Genomic DNA, 20617 nt, shown 5'->3' on the forward strand with positions numbered 1-20617 from the left:
TTGTGAGCGTGTGATTTGAAGCTGTCTTGCTACGTAAACACAACACTAGAAGAAGACTGGGTTGAAGATCTTCTAGTTTACGTACTTGGTGGACCGGTCTGCCAGCGGGAATGCTCAATCCTCAAAGATCTTTATCTGAACTCTCAAATATGTCGGGTCCAAGCCAAGCCGAGAGGGCTGTTTTGGTAAGCAAAGCTGTAAGGGTCGGGATCATGACAAGCTAGCTAGCTAACAACATTAATGGGTTTACCTTGGCTAGCTAGTTATTAATCGACGTCAAGCTACCTATTTTGCTAGCCAACTACTGATTGTTACTGTTATGGTTGTACATGTTCTTATGCGATCTTGCGTGATAGAAAGGGACGTTAGCTATACACTTAGTGTACAAAACATTAAGGACACCTGCTCTGTACAAGACAGACTGACCATGTAAATCCAGATGAAAGCTATGATCCCTTGTTGATGTCACTTGTTAAATGAACTTCAGTCAGTGTAGATGAAGGGGAGGACTGAGACAGGTTAAATAAGGATTTTTAACCCTTGAGACAATTGAGACATGGATTGTGTATGTGTGCCATTCAGAGGGTGAATGGGCAAGTCAAAATATGTAAGTGTCTTTGAGTGGGGTATGGTAGTAAGTGTCAGGCGCACTGGTTTGTGTCAAGAACTGCGAAGCTGCTGGGTTTTTCACGCTCAACAGTTTATCGTGTGTATCGAGAATGGTCCACCACCCAAAGGACATCCAGCCAACCTGACAACTGTGGGAAGCATTGGAGTCAACATGGGCCAACGTCCCTGTGCGACTCAATATTAGGAAGGCGTCCTTAATGTTTTGTACACTCACTGCCATAGTGCCTGACAGTGCCGAGAATAAAACTGCTCTGCTGCCTTGCATCTGCAAGATCTGGTGTTGTTCTTTGCAATACCTTTTCTGCTGATTGTCAATGACAACGTGATATACAGTATGATCGAAGTCCTCATAATAGTCATATTGAATGATTGTCACATTTGCAGCCTTCTATGGGCGAGGTCACTGCTTCCCTGCCAACCCCATTATATCTAGCCTATTGTACACACCTACATCCATAGGTGTCAAGCGTCACATTCAGTCCTCAAGGGTGTGCTTCATCCAAGAACTCCCCAGTGCGATATAAGGTATATGCAGGGCTTTCTATATAGCTAGCTAGTATACAGGAGTCCCCAGTCTATATATCTAGCTAGTATACAGAAGAACTCCCCAGTCTATGTAGCTAGCTAGTATACAGAAGCAGGTCTCTTAAAGATAGTGGTATGTATGTAGATACTGTACACAGGCACAAGAGCATCATGTCTGTGTTGCGTCCTGTCAGATGAGATTCCTACCATAGAATTAGTGAATCATTCTAATTCTATGATTCCTGCATTCAGGGAAGAAGAACCACAAACACAGCATTCTAAGAACACCAGTGGAGTTCTAATTGGAACCATGATAATGTGAACATTCTAGAACAGAACAATCCTGTCTCAATCTACCCCTATCTCTGCTGACCACCACAGTAACTCTTGTTTGTCTTCTCTCTCTCCCTCCCTCTCCTCTCTCTCCCCCTCCCTCTCCTCTCTCTCCCCCTCCCTCTCCTCTCTCTCCCCCTCTCCTCTCTCTCCCTTCCTTTCTTCCTCTCTCCCACCCTCCCTTCCTCTCAGGAGGAGGAGTTTAACTGGTTGCTGAAGGAGGAGGTCCATGCTGTTTTGAAGCAGCTCCAGGATATACTCAAGGCAAATATTAGGCACACATCTAGGATCAGCTTCCTCTCTACCTATCCTAACCTTAACATTAGTGGGGGAAAGTCCCAAACTGATCCAAGATCAGTGTCTAGGGGCAACCTCAACCTACACAGGGGTACTCAACTCTTACACTACGAGGTCCGGAGCCTGCTGGTTTTCTGTTCTACCTGATAATTAATTGCACACACCTGGTGTCCCAGGTCTAAATCAGTCCCTAATTAGAGGGAAACAATGAAATAATTCAGTGGAACTGTCTTCGAGGTCCAGAGTTGAGTTTGAGGGCTACACCTAAGTATTGACTCCATAGGATCAAAGAGCTCCGATCACAAGACAATGGTGTCACTGAGTGTCTTAACACTGCTGAGTTGTCAATATTGGATTAGACCTAGCTGTGGTACACTGACCCCATAGCCATAGGTGATGATCCTTTAAGAATAGATGATCCTGGCTAATGATGAACCATGTAGAACAAATGCATTCCAAGACATTTCAACTTTGGCTAGGTTGTTGTGTAACTCAATTCTTCAAATGTTGTTTGATTTCAGTGTACTGTTGTCTGAGTTGATTGCTGTTTGTGCTCAAGTTTCTCAAGACATTTGATTGAGTTATTGATGGAGATATTTATGATACTGTAACTAGATTATGTACTATAACTATACTGAACAAAAATATAAACGCAACAATTTCATTGATTTTTACGGAGTTACAGTTCATATGAGGAAATCAGTCAATTTAAATAAATTCATTAGGCCCTAATCTATGGATGTCACATGACTGCGAATACAGATATGCATCTGTTGGTCACAGATACCTTACAAAACAATGGGTCTCAGGATCTCGTCACTGTATTTTTGTGCATTTAAATTGCCATCGATAAAATGCGATTGTGTTTGTTGTCCGTAGCTTATGCCTGCCCATACCATAACCCCACCACCACCATGGGCCACTCGTTGACATCAGCAAACCAATCGCCCACACGACGCCATACACGTGGTCTGAGGTTGTGAGGCCGGTTGGACGTATTGCCAAATTCTCTAAAACGACGTTGGAGGTGGCTTATGGTAGAGAAATGCACATTCACTTCTCTGGCAACAGCTCTGGTGGACATTCCTGCAGTCAGTATGCCAATTGCATCTGTGGCATTGTGTTGTGTGGCAAAACTGCACATTTTGGACTCGCCATTTATTGTCCCCAGCACAAGGTGTACCTGTGTAATGATCATGCTGTTTAATCAGCTTCTTGATATGCCACACCTGTCAGGTGTATGGATTATCTTGGCAAAGGAGAAATGCTCACTAACGGGTGTAAACAAATGTGCACAACATTTGAGAAATAAGCTTTATGTGCGTATGGAACATTTCTGGGATATTTTATTTCAGCTCCTGAAACATGGACCAACACTTTACATGTTGCATTTTATATTTTTGTTCAGTGTATATTGTGTACTATGTAACTAGATTGTGTACTATGTTTATGTCACCAGGAGGCATCCAGGAGGTTCTCCATGCCCACCCCTGGACTGGAGAGCCAACTGAAACAGGAGAACTTCATCCTGGGCAGCTCAACGTAAGACTTGGAGGGATTCATTAGTTGATTGATTGGTTAATTGATCGGTTAGGGTGATTGATTTGTTGAGTGAGTGTGTGAGTGAGTTTGATTGACTTTATTGGCCATTTTAAAAACATAATGTGTCTTGATTCATAGCAACACAATAGACAATGTAAGACATTGATATAATGTGCACTATAAGAAACCCCATCTAGTCCAGCCTAACGAAGACCTATAGTTCACACATGACAGAATAGAAACACATGTCGGATTATGTTATAACCTATACATTCCTTGTTAGACAACATGCATTACCAAAGCAAGTTATTTTCTAATGGTGTTTTTTTCTGGTAAATGTGATTCAACATATAGAGCATGAAAATAGGCTTATTTTTGATGCCTTGTTGCACCTATTTAAAGTTCAGAAGCAAGTCCCAACATATCACCTGTTTCATTTATTAGTGTATGTGTGCGCTTCAGGTCCATGGCTGGACGTATATGTGTTGGTCTAGGAAAACTCTTTGCCTGCTAACATTTGTTTTAGTGGAGGGCCTGTTTATACATTACACAACCTTCTGTTTACAGACATCATCAACAACAGTTTTCTAATCTGCCGGGATTTGAGTCTATGACAAGGTGACATACGACATAGGACTCAGGTCAAAAGTAGTGTAGTGTATAGGGGATAGGGTGCCATTTGGGACTTCCACAGTGTCATTATTGCGGTTCTCGTGAGTCCTGCCGTCTTGTCTTTGCAGCATGGACCAGGTGAAAGGAGTACTGACTCTACAGGGAGAAGCCCTGACTCAAGCTGTGAGTATCTCTTGTCTCTGGTTGTAGACTATTCTCTGGAAACCTCCCAGTAGCAGTGTTTGACTGTGTTTTTAGTAGGGATAAAATGTTGTTACAATGTCAGGTTCTTTCTGACTGTAACATGTTTTCTCTACTAAAACACATTACAGAAAGAACCTGACACATTACATTTACATTTTAGTCATTTAGCAGACGCTCTTATCCAGAGCGACTTACAGGAGCAATTAGGGTTAAGTGCCTTGCTTAAGGGCACAGACAGATTTTTCACCTAGTCGGCTCGGGGATTAGAACCAGCGACCTTTCGGTTACTGGCACAACGCTCTTAACCACTAAGCTACCTGCCACCCATTACAGAAAGAACCTGACATTGTAACATGTTACAGTGGGGAAAAAAAGTATTTAGTCAGCCACCAATTGTGCAAGTTCTCCCACTTAAAAAGATGAGAGAGGCCTGTAATTTTCATCATAGGTACACGTCAACTATGACAGACAAATTGAGGGAAAAAAATCCAGAAAATCACATTGTAGGATTTTTAATGAATTTATTTGCTAATTATGGTGGAAAATAAGTATTTGGTCACCTACAAACAAGCAAGATTTCTGGCTCTCACAGACCTGTAACTTCTTCTTTAAGAGGCTCCTGTCACGATCGTTCATGAACGAGAAGGACCAAGGCGCAGCGTGATATGCATTCATATTTATTAACGACTAAACACACGACAAAACAACAAACGAAACGTGAAGTCCAAGGTAGCATACAAACAACATACCTTTACGGAACAAGATCCCACAACCCACTAGTGCCAACAGGCTACCTAAGTATTGTCCCCAATCAGAGACAACGAGCTACAGCTGCCTCTGATTGGGAACCACCCTGGCCAACATAGATCTAAACGATCTAGAAACTAACATAGACAAACCCAACACAGAAAATACACACCCTGACTCAACAAATACAAGTCCCTAGAGTCAGGGTGGGCATTCCGCCTCGGAGGCGGATCCGGGTGTGACCACCACTTACTCTCCACCTCCCCGTTGCGCCCCTGGTCTGGTCTGGACCTTGGCGCGCTGCTTCCTTCCTCCCACGAAGTACCACACCCTGTCTGGACCCTGGTGTGGGAGACCCCGAACCTGGAGAGGGGCTGACATCTGGGTCTGGACTGGAACCGCTGACTGGAGCTGGACCCGACGACGGTGGATCGAACTGCTCTGGCGCCGGGGTGGAGCCGCTGACCGGAACTGGATCAGGCACCGGTGGAGCGGACTGCTCTGGCTCCGGAGTGGAGCCGCTGACCGGAGCTGGACTGGACCCCGGTGGAGCGGATTGCTCTGACTCTGGAGTGGAGCAGCTGACCGGTGCCAGACCAGGCACCGGTGGAACAGGCACAGGCCGTGCCGGACTGGACACACGCACCACTGGCTTGGTGCGGGGAGCAGGAACGGGCCGGACTGGGCTGACGACACACACCCCTGGCTTGGTGCGGGGAGCAGGAACGGGCCGTACCGGACTGGCGACGCGCACCACTGGCCTGGTGCGGGGAGCAGGAACGGGCCGGACTGGGCTGACGACGCGCACCACTGGCTTGGTGCGGGGAGCAGGAACGGGCCGTACCGGACTGGCGACGCGCACCACTGGCCTGGTGCGGGGAGCAGGAACGGGCCGGACTGGGCTGACGACGCGCACCACTGGCTTGGTGCGGGGAGCAGGAACGGGCCGTACCGGACTGGCGACGCGCACCACTGGCCTGGTGCGGGGAGCAGGAACAGGCCGGGCTGGCGACGCGCACCACTGGCTTGGTGCGAGGGACAGGAACAGGTCGGACCGGGCTGGCGACGCGCACCACTGGCTTGGTGCACGGGGCAGGAACAGGCCGGGCCGGGCTGGCGACGCGCACCACTGGCTTGATGCGAGGAGCAGGAACGGGCCGAACCATACTGGGAACACCCACCACTGGCTTAGTGCGGGAATCAGGAACGGGCCGGACCGGACTGGCGACACGCACCACTCGATTGGTGCGAGGAGCGGGACTGGGTTCCTTCATTAACCCCCGCTCCTTCTGCTGCCTAACCAGCTCCTCTCGCCGTGCCTCTACACTTTCCTTCTGCTCCCTCTGAACCAATGACCCCCTTAATCTGGCGGCCTCCTCTGCTAAACGGCTGAACCGCTCTATCGCGGCCTCCTGCTGCCTCGTCGTCCACGGCGTGAGCCCCCCCCTACATTTTTTTGGGGCTTGTCTCTCCCCCGTGATCATGGCCTCCATCCCTCTTGCCAGACTCTCGCTCATCATCTCCCAAGTCCATCCTCTCTCCTCGTCACGCTGCTTGATCCAGGATTGGTGGGATCTTCTGTCACGATCGTTCATGAACGAGAAGGACCAAGGCGCAGCGTGATATGCATTCATATTTATTAACGACAAAACAACAAACGAAACGTGAAGTCCAAGGTAGCATACAAACAACATACCTTTACGGAACAAGATCCCACAACCCACTAGTGCCAACAGGCTACCTAAGTATGGTCCCCAATCAGAGACAACGAGCTACAGCTGCCTCTGATTGGGAACCACCCTGGCCAACATAGATCTAAACGATCTAGAAACTAACATAGACAAACCCAACACAGAAAATACACACCCTGACTCAACAAATACAAGTCCCTAGAGTCAGGGCGTGACAGCTCCTCTGTCCTCCACTCGTTACCTGTATTAATGGCACCCGTTTGAACTTGTTATCAGTATAAAAGACACCTGTCCACAACCTCAAACAGTCACACTCCAAACTCCACTATGGCCAAGACCAAAGAGCTGTCAAAGGACACCAGAAACAAAATTGTAGACCTGCACCAGGCTGGGAAGACTGAATCTGCAATAGGTAAGCAGCTTGGTTTGAAGAAATCAACTGTGGGAGCAATTATTAGGAAATGGAAGACATACAAGACCACTGATAATCTCCCTCGATCTGGGGCTCCACGCAAGATCTCACCCAGTGGGGTCAAAATGATCACAAGAACGGTGAGCAAAAATCCCAGAACCACACGGGGGGACCTAGTGAATGACCTGCAGAGAGCTGGGACCAAAGTAACAAAGCCTACCATCAGTAACACACTACGCCGCCAGGGACTCAAATCCTGCAGTGCAAGACGTGTCCCCCTGCTTAAGCCAGTACATGTCCAGGCCCATCTGAAGTTTGCTAGAGTGCATTTGGATGATCCAGAAGATGATTGGGAGAATGTCAGATGAAACCAAAATAGAACTTTTTGGTAAAAACTCAACTCGTCGTGTTTGGAGGACAAAGAATGCTGAGTTGCATCCAAAGAACACCATACCTACTGTGAAGCATGGGGGTGGAAACATCATGCTTTGGGGCTGTTTTTCTGCAAAGGGACCAGGACGACTGATCCGTGTAAAGGAAAGAATGAATGGGGCCATGTATCGTGAGATTTTGAGTGAAAACCTCCTTCCATCAGCAAGGGCATTGAAGATGAAACGTGGCAGGGTCTTTCAGCATGACAATGATCCCAAACACACCGCCCGGGCAATGAAGGAGTGGCTTCGTAAGAAGCATTTCAAGGTCCTGGAGTGGCCTAGCCAGTCTCCAGATCTCAACCCCATAGAAAATATTTGGAGGGAGTTGAAAGTCTGTGTTGCCCAGCGACAGCCCCAAAACATCACTGCTCTAGAGGAGATCTGCATGGAGGAATGGGCCAAAATACCAGCAACATTGTGTGAAAACCTTGTGAAGACTTACAGAAAACATTTGACCTGTGTCATTGCCAACAAAGGGTATATAACAAAGTATTGAGAAACTTTTGTTATTGACCAAATACTTATTTTCCACCATAATTTGCAAATAAATTCATTAAAAATCCTACAATGTGATTTTCTGGAATTTTTTTTCTCAATTTGTCTGTCATAGTTGACGTGTACCTATGATGAAAATTACAGGCCTCTCTCATCTTTTTAAGTGGGAGAACTTGCACAATTGGTGGCTGACTAAATACTTTTTTCCCCCACTGTATCTCTACTAAAACACATTACAGAAAGAACCTGACATTGTAACATGTTCTCTCTACTAAAACACATTACAGAAAGAACCTGACATTGTAGCAACATGTTTTCTGCTAAAACACATTACAGAAAGAACCTGACATTGTAACAACATGTTTTCTGCTAAAACACATTACAGAAAGAACCTGACATGTTACAATGTCAGGTTCTTTCTGTAATGTGTTTTAGTAGAGAGAACATGTTACAATGTCAGGTTCTTTCTGTAATGTGTTTTAGCAGAGAGAACATGTTACAATGTCAGGTTCTTTCTGTAATGTGTTTTAGCAGAGAGAACATGTTACAATGTCAGGTTCTTTCTGTAATGTGTTTTAGTAGAGAACATGTTACAATGTCAGGTTCTTTCTGTAATGTGTTTTAGTAGAGAACATGTTGTTACAATGTCAGGTTCTTTCTGTAATTTTCACCCTCTGTCTTCACAGGACATCAATCTGAAAACTGCTAAAAGCAACCAAGTGATGCATTTCACATTCAGGGATGATAAGCACTGGAAATTGCAACAGGTATTGTAGGGGTGTGTGTGTGTGTGTGTGTGTGGTGGATGGTAATAAACAGAATATGATAAAACACATTTTGATTGCAAATTGACCGCAAGAAGCCTAAACAGATATAATATTGGACTAAAACATAATCATATCATACCTTGATTACATTTGGGGACATTGCCCTGCGTAGGGTGCCGTCTTTCAGATGGGACGTTAAAATGGGTGTCCTGACTGTCTGTGCACATTCAAAAAGCTATGGCGCTTATTGTAAGAGTAGGGGTGTTCACCCTGGTGTCATGGCTACATTCCCAACCTGGCCACATTTCCATCAAGGCCACCTAATCAACCCCCTCATTCCTACTTGGCATTTATCACTCCCACGGGCTGCCAGTTGGGGAAGCAAGCTCTAAACCTAACACTGCAGTAATCAATATCAACCTAGTACTAAAAAGAACATGAGGTAGAACAAAAACACACAAGAAAGAAGAAGAAGAACACAAGAAAGTAAGAAGGCTATAAACAGGGTCAGAAAGTTCCAGTACCATATTTCCAATGTGCAGGGATACCGGGGTGATGGAGGTAGATATGTATAGGGGCCAGGTGACTAGGCATCAGGATATATGATAAACAGTGTTCATTGTGATAAAGTAAGTCTAACGTAACTGTCCAACAATATGCATATGATCAATACACTACACTGTTACTAGTTATATCGCTGATAATAATACTGACTCTGTCCCCTCCATCTCTCAGATCTAATAATACTGACTCTGTCCCCTCCCTCCCTCAGATCTAATAATACTGACTCTGTCCCCTCCCTCCCTCAGATCTAATAATACTGACTCTGTCCCCTCCCTCCCTCAGATCTAATAATACTGACTCTGTCCCCTCCCTCCCTCAGATCTAATAATACTGATGACTCTGTCCCCTCCCTCTCTCAGATCTAATAATACTGACTCTGTCCCCTCCCTCCCTCAGATCTAATAATACTGACTCTGTCCCCTCCCTCCCTCAGATCTAATAATACTGATGACTCTGTCCCCTCCCTCTCTCAGATCTAATAATACTGACACTGTCCCCTCCCACCCTCAGATCTATTAGTACTGACTCTGTCCCCTCCCTCTCTCAGATCTAATTATACTGACTCTGTCCCCTCCCTCTCTCAGATCCAGGATGCTAGGAACCATGTCAATCAGGCTCTGCAGCTGCTGAGTAGTAGAGATGAGAGTTACCACTTCAAGACTGGGGCTGAGGTCAACAAGGTAGGAACACACACCCATACACACAGCTACCACTTTAAGACTGGAGCTGAGGGTAATGAGGTTAGTTTCCACCAGGGAACTCATGTCAGAAATAAACTGATTTTTGTGTCATAGCGGAGCTAACTGGGAAGTGTCTTTCCTCTGTTAAGACTACACTACACATCATTGCACTACACACCATTGCACTACACACCATTGCACTACACATCATTACACTACACATCATTAGTCTACACTACACATCATTAGTCTACGCTACACATCATTAGTCTACGCTACACATCATTAGTCTACGCTACACATCATTAGACTACGCTACACATAATTAGTATACGCTACACATCATTACGCTACACATCATTAGTCTACGCTACACATCATTACGCTACACATCATTAGTCTACGCTACACATCATTAGTCTATGCTACACATCATTAGTCTATGCTACACATCATTAGTCTATGCTACACATCATTAGTCTACGCTACACTTCATTAGTCTATGCTACACATCATTAGTCTATGCTACACATCATTAGTCTACGCTACACATCATTAGTCTACGCTACACATCATTAGTCTATGCTACACATCATTAGTCTATGCTACACATCATTAGTCTATGCTACACATCATTAGTCTACGCTACACATCATTAGTCTACGCTACACATCATTAGACTACGCTACACATCATTAGTCTATGCTACACATCATTAGTCTATGCTACACATCATTAGTCTACGCTACACATCATTAGTCTACGCTACACATCATTAGACTACGCTACACATCATTAGACTACGCTACACATCATTAGTCTATGCTACACATCATTAGTCTACGCTACACATCATTAGTCTACGCTACACATCATTAGTCTATGCTACACATCATTAGTCTACGCTACACATCATTTTTCAAGGGGTGCTGGTGCTGTGCCCGTACACCGTGTACCTTTTCATTACCTAGTACAACTTTGCTCCACTGTGTACCTTTTCATTACCTAGTACAACTTTGCTCCACTGTGTACCTTTTCATTACCTAGTACAACTTTGCTCCACTGTGTACCTTTTCATTACCTAGTACAACTTTGCTCCACCGTGTACCTTTTCATTACCTAGTACAACTTTGCTCCACCGTGTACCTTTTCATTACCTAGTACAACTTTGCTCCACCGTGTACCTTTTCATTACCTAGTACAACTTTGCTCCACCGTGTACCTTTTCATTACCTAGTACAACTTTGCTCCACTGTGTACCTTTTCATTACCTAGTACAACTTTGCTCCACTGTGTACCTTTTCATTACCTAGTACAACTTTGCTCCACTGTGTACCTTTTCATTACCTAGTACAACTTTGCTCCACCGTGTACCTTTTCATTACCTAGTACAACTTTGCTCCACCGTGTACCTTTTCATTACCTAGTACAACTTTGTTCCACCGTGTACCTTTTCATTACCTAGTACAACTTTGCTCCACCGTGTACCTTTTCATTACCTAGTACAACTTTGCTCCACCGTGTACCTTTTCATTACTTAGTACAACTTTGCCATCCAAGAGTGCCATCCATATCCTTTAGTCTATTTCCAAGCTCAACGTTTTTTCTGTTGTTGTAGCTGATCACTGTAGTGATGATTGATGATGTTGTTGTAGTTGATCACTGTAGTGATGATGATGATGTTGTTGTTGTAGCTGATGACTGTAGTGATGATGATTGATGTTGTAGTTGATCACTGTAGTGATGATAATGTAGTTGATCACTGTAGTGATGATGATTGTTGTTGTAGTTGATCACTAGTGATGATGATTGTTGTAGTTGATCACTGTAGTGATGATGATGATGTTGTAGTTGATCACTGTAGTGATGATTGATGATGTTGTTGTAGTTGATCACTGTAGTGATGATGATACTGTAGTGATGATGTTGTAGTTGATCACTGTAGTGATGATGATGATGTTGTAGTTGATCACTAGTGATGATGATTGTTGTAGTTGATCACTGTAGTGATGATGATTGTTGTAGTTGATCACTGTAGTGATGATGATTGTTGTAGTTGATCACTGTAGTGATGATGATTGTTGTAGTTGATCACTGTAGTGATGATGTTGTAGTTGATCACTGTAGTGATGATGATGTTGTAGTTGATCACTGTAGTGATGATGATGATGTTGTTGATCACTAGTGATGATGTTGTTGATCACTGTAGTGATGATTGATGATGTTGTTGTAGTTGATCACTGTAGTGATGATGTAGTTGTTGTTGTTGTTGTAGCTGATGGACGCGGTGATGCTGCAGCTGACCAGGGCTCGTAACCGCCTCACCACTCCAGCAGCCATGACCCTGCCGGAGCTGGCCACCAGCGGCCTCACAGTGAGTCTGCCATACGTCATATATCATAGGTTATAGGTCATAGCAGAGAAACTGGTCTCACCGTCTACTGAATGCATTTTACATCACAATGACTCTCTCTCTCTCTCCTTCTCCAGAAGATGTTCACTCCTCCGATGCCAGGTGATGTGATGGTGAACTTCTATATCAACCTGAGTAAGCTGTGCCTGACTGTCTACCAGCTGCACCCAATGCAGCCCAACACCACCAAGGTACTCACATTCACACTGTCATGCAGATACACTCTGCGGATCCAACCCAACCCAGCCCTGAGGCAACATTCACAACAAGATCACACCTGTACGTTAGTTCTGTCACTCAGTGAATCCAGCCCTGAGACAACATTCACAACAAGATCACACCTGTTAGTTCTGTAATCACATGTGGTATTGTGAAGATGCATCAGTTTGTGTACCTCTGGTGTTTCAACAGAACTTCAGGCCATCTGGAAGCTCTGTGTTACACAACCCTGGAGCCATGTTGTAAGTTCTGTTTTATAACCGTTCACATCATGTCAGTCAGTAACACTTTAGAGGGGGCTGTCTGTGGTCAATACAGAGAGGATCTTTTCATGTCCATATCTTGTTGATGTGAAGATATTAGTGTGTCCCTGTAACAATACTAACTACTGTTAAAAATATATTTTTGTCACTAGTCAGCAACATAGTAATTTATGCTTGTTGGGTCTACCCCGGGTCCTCCCATTTCTGAATAATTTCACACACACAGCCTCTCACAAGTTCCCAACTTTTTTAACACATTTCCAATACATCCAACCTTTTTTTCTTTTTGAACTCTTTCCCTGCTGTCTCCCCCAGTGAGCTGAACAATGCTAAGTTTGAAGTGAGCCAGGTTCACAAGGTGGAGTGTGTTGTCCCCTGGCTCAACAACACACTGCTCTTCTTCACCATCTCACTGCAGCTCTGTCAGCAGCTCAAGGACAAGGTGGGTGACGTCTGCAGCAGCAGGACACTCCATTGGTCCACAGAATATACTCCAGTGAATGAGTAACTGCAGTATTGGCAGAGAGTCAGGCTGGGCCAGTTGGTATGAAGTAGATGATTCACTTTGTTCAAGTGTGTCTTTAACTAAAAGAGATGTCAGACTAAGAAAAGAGAAGCTAGGGAGTGCTGTTTTTGCTTCTGTTAAAAAACATATAAATGGTATGAAAAGGTGCTAATTGGAAACAAGGGTGTAAATAGACTGAGAACCAGAGAAGTTGTGGCTTTATGCACCAGAAAACTGTCAAACTGAAAGCCTACAGTACAAACTACACAAAGACAAGGCACTTATTTTGTGACCTATATTATAAAGCCTTTATTAGATTGGCTTTCCATGACACAATAAATTACATTTTCTTCCTCCTAGATTTCAGTCTTCTCTAGTTTCTGGAACTACCGACCCTTCTAACCAACTGCCGCTAGCTGACCATCAGAATGGCTAGGTGTTTTAACCAACTGCCGCTAGCTGACCATCAGAATGGCTAGGTGTTCTGTCCAAATCCTTCACACCAACCAACCAACCAACCAACCCACCCAGATAAAAGGGATGTCTTGGAAAATATTGTCTGATTGAAGTGGGTTTTGTTTGTATAATTTACAGGAGAACAGCCGGATCAAACTCCATATATATATTACCAGTGTTTAGTATTCCAGGGTTTAGAGCCCATCCATGTGTTACAGCTGCTTTAATTCAGTCCCACATCAACCCCTAGACCCTAACACCTACTCCCTACTTGTGGAGAAAGTATTGGAGGAAGCAATATGGTGGAGCTACTACCATATTACAATATCTATCCAATATATTCAGTGTTTCCCCTAGCTGTGGGGGTGGGGTGGGGGGGTTGTTAGCGCATTGACTGGAAGTCTATGGGAACAGCATGACTTCCAAAGACTTCATCATTGCGCTAATGCAAACTGCATGCCAAGACATAAAAATTGTATTCATGAGTTAATCCGACCTTGGGTAAGTAGAAAAAACCGCTTAATTGCCAAAATCTTCCACTATCCATTTAAAAACCCATCTTGGCAGAAATATACTGTATGTTTAAAAAATAAAATGTCTTTGGAGTGGGGGCAAAGATTGAGTATAGGGGAAACACTGCATTCAGATCTAGACAAGTAGGGACTAGGGGTTGATTTAGGATTGGGTGCATGTATCTCTCTGTGCGTAATCTGTTGTATTTTGTTATATAGTACTAACTTGGTTGGACCTCCCTGTTATATAGTACTAACTTGGTTGGACCTCCCTGTTGTATAGTACTAACTTGGTTGGACCTCCTTGTTGTTTAGTACTAACTTGGTTGGACCTCCCTGTTGTATAGTACTAACTTGGTTGGACCTCCCTGTTGTATAGTACTAACTTGGTTGGACCTCCGTTGTATAGTACTAACTTGGTTGGACCTCCCTGTTGTATAGTACTAACTTGGTTGGACCTCCTTGTTGTATAGTACTAACTTGGTTGGACCTCCCTGTTGTATAGTACTAACTTGGACCTCCCTGTTGTATAGTACTAACTTGGACCTCCTTGTTGTATCGTACTAACTTGGACCTCCCTGTTGTATCGTACTAACTTGGACCTCCCTGTTGTATCGTACTAACTTGGACCTCCTTGTTGTATCGTACTAACTTGGACCTCCTTGTTGTATCGTACTAACTTGGACCTCCTTGTTGTATCGTACTAACTTGGACCTCCTTGTTGTATCGTACTGACTTGGTTGGACCTCCTTGTTGTATCGTACTAACTTGAACCTCGTTATGAATCAATGGAGCAACTTGTCTTGTTATTTTTTTTAGTCTGAAACACTCGTTACAGAACACTAACGTTTCTCCTCTCCACATACTTATACCCTTTTCACACTATAATACCGACCAAAAACGTACTGTACTGGCTCGGATATTTTATATTAAAATGTATAATTAAAACACATTATCTTCTCCTACACGGTTCCAGCATCTATGGTTAATGCCTAACCAGGCCAGCTCAGTACAGCTCGGTTTGCTCAGCTCAGTAGTGTGAAAAAGGGTATTGGAAACAAATTTGTCAAGCAGATTGTCATACTGTGGTAAACAATACTGATATTTTGTGTAGACTACACTACTCAGAAGTATACGCTTTGTGACATGAAAACGGTGTTAACGTAAAACTTGTAGGTTTCTGACTCTATACTTGACATAAAGCATCATTCCAAGGAATATAAAGGAAAACGTACATTCTCAGCTTTGAACGGTAAACGGTCATGCCTCCTCAACGCTAAGCTATTATTCTGTTATTAATCGTAGTATCAGTTCATTTCAATGTATGTGTTGTTTGCTAATGTGTTTATTTATTCAATTGTTTATTTTTGCACTTATCTTACTTTGCCTCTGATTCCCTGTGAAGTGAATATCCATTCCAATACTGAACAAAATTAATTATCACTGCAAGTGTTAATAAAAACGTATTTTGAGATATGTAAATGTTGTGGACCATATAATCTTATCTGTGCAATAAAGAGATGTTATACAGGAGTGTTCAGTCAGTCAATAAGGACAGATTCAATACAAAATATTAAAATTTTAGTGAATAATTTTTATAAGTACATTGTAACATTCCAATGTACATGTTTCAACATTGAATTATATATTGTTAATAACTATTAAAATCATGCAATTGTGAATCAATACTACTACAATATCTGTATCATTCCTCATTACATACATTTAAGAAGTTACGTTTAAAGTACATGTTAAACGAAGTACAAAACATTTGGCTTTGTGAACTCGCGTTGATTACACTACATAAAGAGTGGTGCCTAGTTTTTCATGATTCATGAACCCTTAGTGAAAGCCCTTTCCTCTTCTGGTTGTGACACCCAGTGACTTTTCACCTTGCTCTCCTTTCTGGCGTCCTAGCAACATCCACTAGCCGTGCAGGGAACAAGTAAAACTGATTCATATGACCTCCGATGACTTTCCACCATTAGACAACAGCTAAAACAGGTTACCACAGGGAGTGCAACATTTTCCACCAGTCAAAGTAAATAGATAGGACCGGGATGAAAACAAGTTATACAACTCTTGGTTTGGCACACAGATAAAAGTGCAAATATAAAGTGCATCTATCTAAAAAGATGAATACAATTAATTATAAAAGGACTAATTGATTTTCTAAAAGTCGTCATTGTGGAATCTTTGATTCTGTTCCAAGTTTCTTTCAGGAATCCATTCCAAAGTTTTCATGGCCCACTTTGTGTCTTTTAGGCTGTTGGGAAACACGCAGAGAGAGAGAGCAGCAGAAATCATTTATCTTTCAAGGCATCTTTATTCAGAGGAAATACAGTGAACACTGTCCCACACAGATAGGCAGCACACAGACTCCTTCATACAGCCATGCTAAATCTGTGGTCACACTAAAACAGACCCTTTATTGTAGGATGTGATCATGTGAAGGATTTAAACTGATGGGTCTTCACCATAATACCATAGATACCAACAGATCTGAGACCAGGCTGTATATACCAACAGATCTGGGACCAGACTATAGATACCAACAGATCTGGGACCAGGCTATAGATACCAACAGATCTGAGACCAGGCTATAAATAACAACAGATCTGGGACCAGGCTATATACACCACACATTTCTCACAGAAACAGGCCATTACATTACCTGTCAATCGTTGCATTTTATTGAATATTGATTGATTGCTACATTACCTGTTCATCACAGCAGCAGCAGCAGCGGATCAGAACCAGGAGAACAAGCAGCAGAACCATGCCTGAATGGATCAAGATTTGTATTTGTATTTATTAGGGATCCCCATTAGCTCTTCCTGGGGTCCAAACATATTAAAGCACTTACATTACATATAAAACAGTGCATCATATGACATTATTACACCACTACCTATCTACAATACAAAATGTTTAATACCACCATACAACAATATCACAATGTGTGCGTATTTACATTTCCATTTTAGTCATTTAGCAGACGCTCTTATCCAGAGCGACTTACAGTTAGTGAGTGCATACATTTTCATACTGCATGTGTCTATACCCTTGTGTGTCTCTTCACAGTCCCTGTTGTTCCATAAGGTGTAAGATGGACAGTCATTTGTGTGTATGTGTGTGTGCCTGCATGTGTGTGTGTGTGTTCCTACCGATGAAGATGAAGAAGACAGCAAAGGAGGCGATGTCCCAGTCAGACTGGAACAGCTGTTTAGACTGCAGTCTGGACACCACGTCTGCAAACTGATCCTTAAACTCTCCCTGTAGGTTCCTCTGGTCCATGGCTATAGCGGAGTTAGAGGTAGTCTCTTCTCAGTAAGGGTTAACACACTGGAGAAGAAGGAAAACAACATTTTATGGTTTATTATGATTATAAAATACAAGGTTTGTCTGACCATTACTGTAGCTGTTAGGGTTAATACAGGACACACTGTCGCAGTTAGGGTTAATACAGGACACACTGTCGCAGTTAGGGTTAATACAGAACACACTGGGAGAAGAGATGTGGTTCTAATATAGGACACAAGGTTTCTCTGGTCCATAACTGTTGCAGCTAGGGTTAATACAGGACACACTGGAGGAAGAAAACATACAGTGGGGAAAAAAAGTATTTAGTTAGCCACCAATTGTGCAAGTTCTCCCACTTAAAAAGATGAGAGAGGCCTGTCATTTTCATCATAGGTACACGTCAACTATGACAGACAAATTGAGGGAAAAAAATCCAGAAAATCACACTGTAGGATTTTTAATGAATTTATTTGCAAATTATGGTGGAAAATAAGTATTTGGTCACCTACAAACAAGCAAGATTTCTGGCTCTCACAGACCTGTAACTTCTTCTTTAAGAGGCTCCTCTGTCCTCCACTCGTTATCTGTATTAATGGCACCTGTTTGAACTTGTTATCAGTATAAAAGACACCTGTCCACAACCTCAAACAGTCACACTCCAAACTCCACTATGGCCAAGACCAAAGAGCTGTCAAAGGACACCAGAAACAAAATTGTAGACCTGCACCAGGCTGGGAAGACTGAATCTGCAATAGGTAAGCAGCTTGGTTTGAAGAAATCAACTGTGGGAGCAATTATTAGGAAATGGAAGACATACAAGACCACTGATAATCTCCCTCGATCTGAGGCTCCACGTAAGATCTCACCCCGTGGGGTCAAAATGATCACAAGAACGGTGAGCAAAAATCCCTGAACCACACGGGGGGACCTAGTGAATGACCTGCAGAGAGCTGGGACCAAAGTAACAAAGCCTACCATCAGTAACACACTACGCCGCCAGGGACTCAAATCCTGCAGTGCCAGACGTGTCCCCCTGCTTAAGCCAGTACATGTCCAGGCCCGTCTGAAGTTTGCTAGAGTGCATTTGGATGATCCAGAAGAGGATTGGGAGAATGTCATATGGTCAGATGAAACCAAAATAGAACTTTTTGGTAAAAACTCAACTCGTCGTGTTTGGAGGACAAAGAATACTGAGTTGCATCCAAAGAACACCATACCTATTGTGAAGCATGGGGGTGGAAACATCATGCTTTGGGGCTGTTTTTCTGCAAAGGGACCAGGACGACTGATCCGAGCAAAGGAAAGAATGAATGGGGCCATGTATCGTGAGATTTTGAGTGAAAACCTCCTTCCATCAGCAAGGGCATTGAAGATGAAACGTGGCTGGGTCTTTCAGCATGACAATGATCCCAAACACACCGCCCAGGCAACGAAGGAGTGGCTTCGTAAGAAGCATTTCAAGGTCCTGGAGTGGCCTAGCCAGTCTCCAGATCTCAACCCCATAGAAAATCTTTGGAGGGAGTTGAAAGTCCGTGTTGCCCAGCGACAGCCCCAAAACATCACTGCTCTAGAGGAGATCTGCATGGAGGAATGGGCCAAAATACCAGCAACAGTGTGTGAAAACCTTGTGAAGACTTACAGAAAACGTTTGACCTGTGTCATTGCCAACAAAGGGTATATAACAAAGTATTGAGAAACTTTTGTTATTGACCAAATACTTATTTTCCACCATAATTTGCTAATAAATTCATTAAAAATCCTACAATGTGATTTTCTGGAAATTTTTTCCTCATTTTGTCTGTCATAGTTGACGTGTACCTATGATGAAAATTACAGGCCTCTCATCTTTTTAAGTGGGAGAACTTGCACAATTGGTGGCTGACTAAATACTTTTTTTCCCCACTGTATGTGGTAATTCTATATAGGCAATGACAATGCACCTGATTGGCTGAATCTGTCGGTTTATAAAGTAGGCCTACATATACAAACCAATGTTATTTCATTGTAAGGGAGATCATGATGCATTTTGAATGTACCTCATAAATTGAATGGATCAGAGTTCAGTGTACCTGCTCTGACCTGGACACAGTACTTGTTTCCTGAACATTTTTACATAGACTACTATGATTAGACATAGATCAACTAGCCAAATACAGACTCTATTTTACATCTAAAAGGACTACATTTGCTGTTAATTTCTTTAACACAAGACCAATATCATTATCGTTATGTTTGACTGACTATCGCATCTTGATGGATTGCAGCGTCAGACTTTACCCTTTCAAATAATATTACAAGTTTACCTATATATCTGACTTCACTTGAACATAAACAGTTACAATAAACTCACATTTTCGGTAGTAATCAAACAAGTTTCTATATGTTTTCCCGAAGTTCATTGTACCTGTAACTCGAACAAGCTCCTGGTGTTTTTTTCTCTTCTTCCGGGTACCTGCCCGACTGACGCACCTGTCACTGTGTGAGTCAATGGGGTTGAGATCTGGAGACTGATTTGCATGGGGCAAAGGTAGGTCGTTTAAATTCTGCTTCATTTCCTCCAAGTAGATCTAAAGGTGTATTGTGATCATGGACTTACTGAATGTGAGAGATATCGCCAATCATTTCCACCATTGCTCTTGGCCATGTCTTTTCAAAGGAAACTTTTATTATGTGACTGGAGGAAATCAAGTCAGAACATTGAATATGTGTGACGCATGTATATAAAACTGGGATTTGTCATAGGTACATTTGTATTTTCATTGCATAGATACACTATAAATGTTATATTTTTTCTATAGTAAACCAGCTGAATTACGTAATATTTTGTCAGGTTATTGATTGAGCTGCAGTCATGATGTATTGTAGTAGCATATTATTTCCACATGAGGCGCTGTTACTTTCCCGGCTACTCATTTTCAGCTTTTCATCTGATCCATTGTTTACGTGGAAGTGAGGTTCGCTCCGTCTTCGGGGTTGTAGTTTCTTCAGGTTGGCACGTCGCTTTCTGTGAAGC

At 43.1% G+C, this 20617-nt stretch overlaps 2 protein-coding genes across 4 annotated transcripts; one reads left to right on the plus strand and one right to left on the minus strand.

Annotated features, from left to right (window-relative positions):
* Positions 1-15987, plus strand: rogdi (rogdi atypical leucine zipper). Of its 2 annotated transcripts, XM_084187538.1 has the most exons (11): positions 1-185; positions 1681-1752; positions 3245-3327; positions 4068-4122; positions 8609-8689; positions 9838-9933; positions 12209-12307; positions 12424-12537; positions 12758-12807; positions 13144-13270; positions 13694-15987. In XM_084187538.1, exons 1-11 carry the CDS (start codon positions 111-113, stop codon positions 13733-13735), a joined length of 894 nt encoding a protein of 297 aa, XP_084043664.1. In that variant the 5' UTR covers positions 1-110; the 3' UTR covers positions 13736-15987. The 2 variants fall into 2 exon arrangements, with proteins under 2 accessions (XP_084043664.1, XP_084043665.1); XM_084187539.1 differs by having other exon boundaries at positions 98-185; positions 1681-3327; positions 12427-12537.
* Positions 15870-20519, minus strand: LOC311150206 (uncharacterized protein). Of its 2 annotated transcripts, none has more exons than XM_084187561.1 (4): positions 20009-20519; positions 17469-17646; positions 17023-17084; positions 15870-16567 (listed from the first exon to the last, which is right to left on the minus strand). In XM_084187561.1, exons 2-4 carry the CDS (start codon positions 17596-17598, stop codon positions 16520-16522), a joined length of 240 nt encoding a protein of 79 aa, XP_084043687.1. In that variant the 5' UTR covers positions 17599-17646; positions 20009-20519; the 3' UTR covers positions 15870-16519. The 2 variants fall into 2 exon arrangements, with proteins under 2 accessions (XP_084043687.1, XP_084043686.1); XM_084187560.1 differs by having other exon boundaries at positions 19955-20058.
* Between the last annotated feature and the right edge of the window lie 98 nt (positions 20520-20617).

The sequence above is a fragment of the Coregonus lavaretus genome (assembly GCF_964263955.1).
Source record: "Coregonus lavaretus genome assembly, chromosome: 2".
NCBI lineage: Eukaryota > Metazoa > Chordata > Actinopteri > Salmoniformes > Salmonidae > Coregonus > Coregonus lavaretus.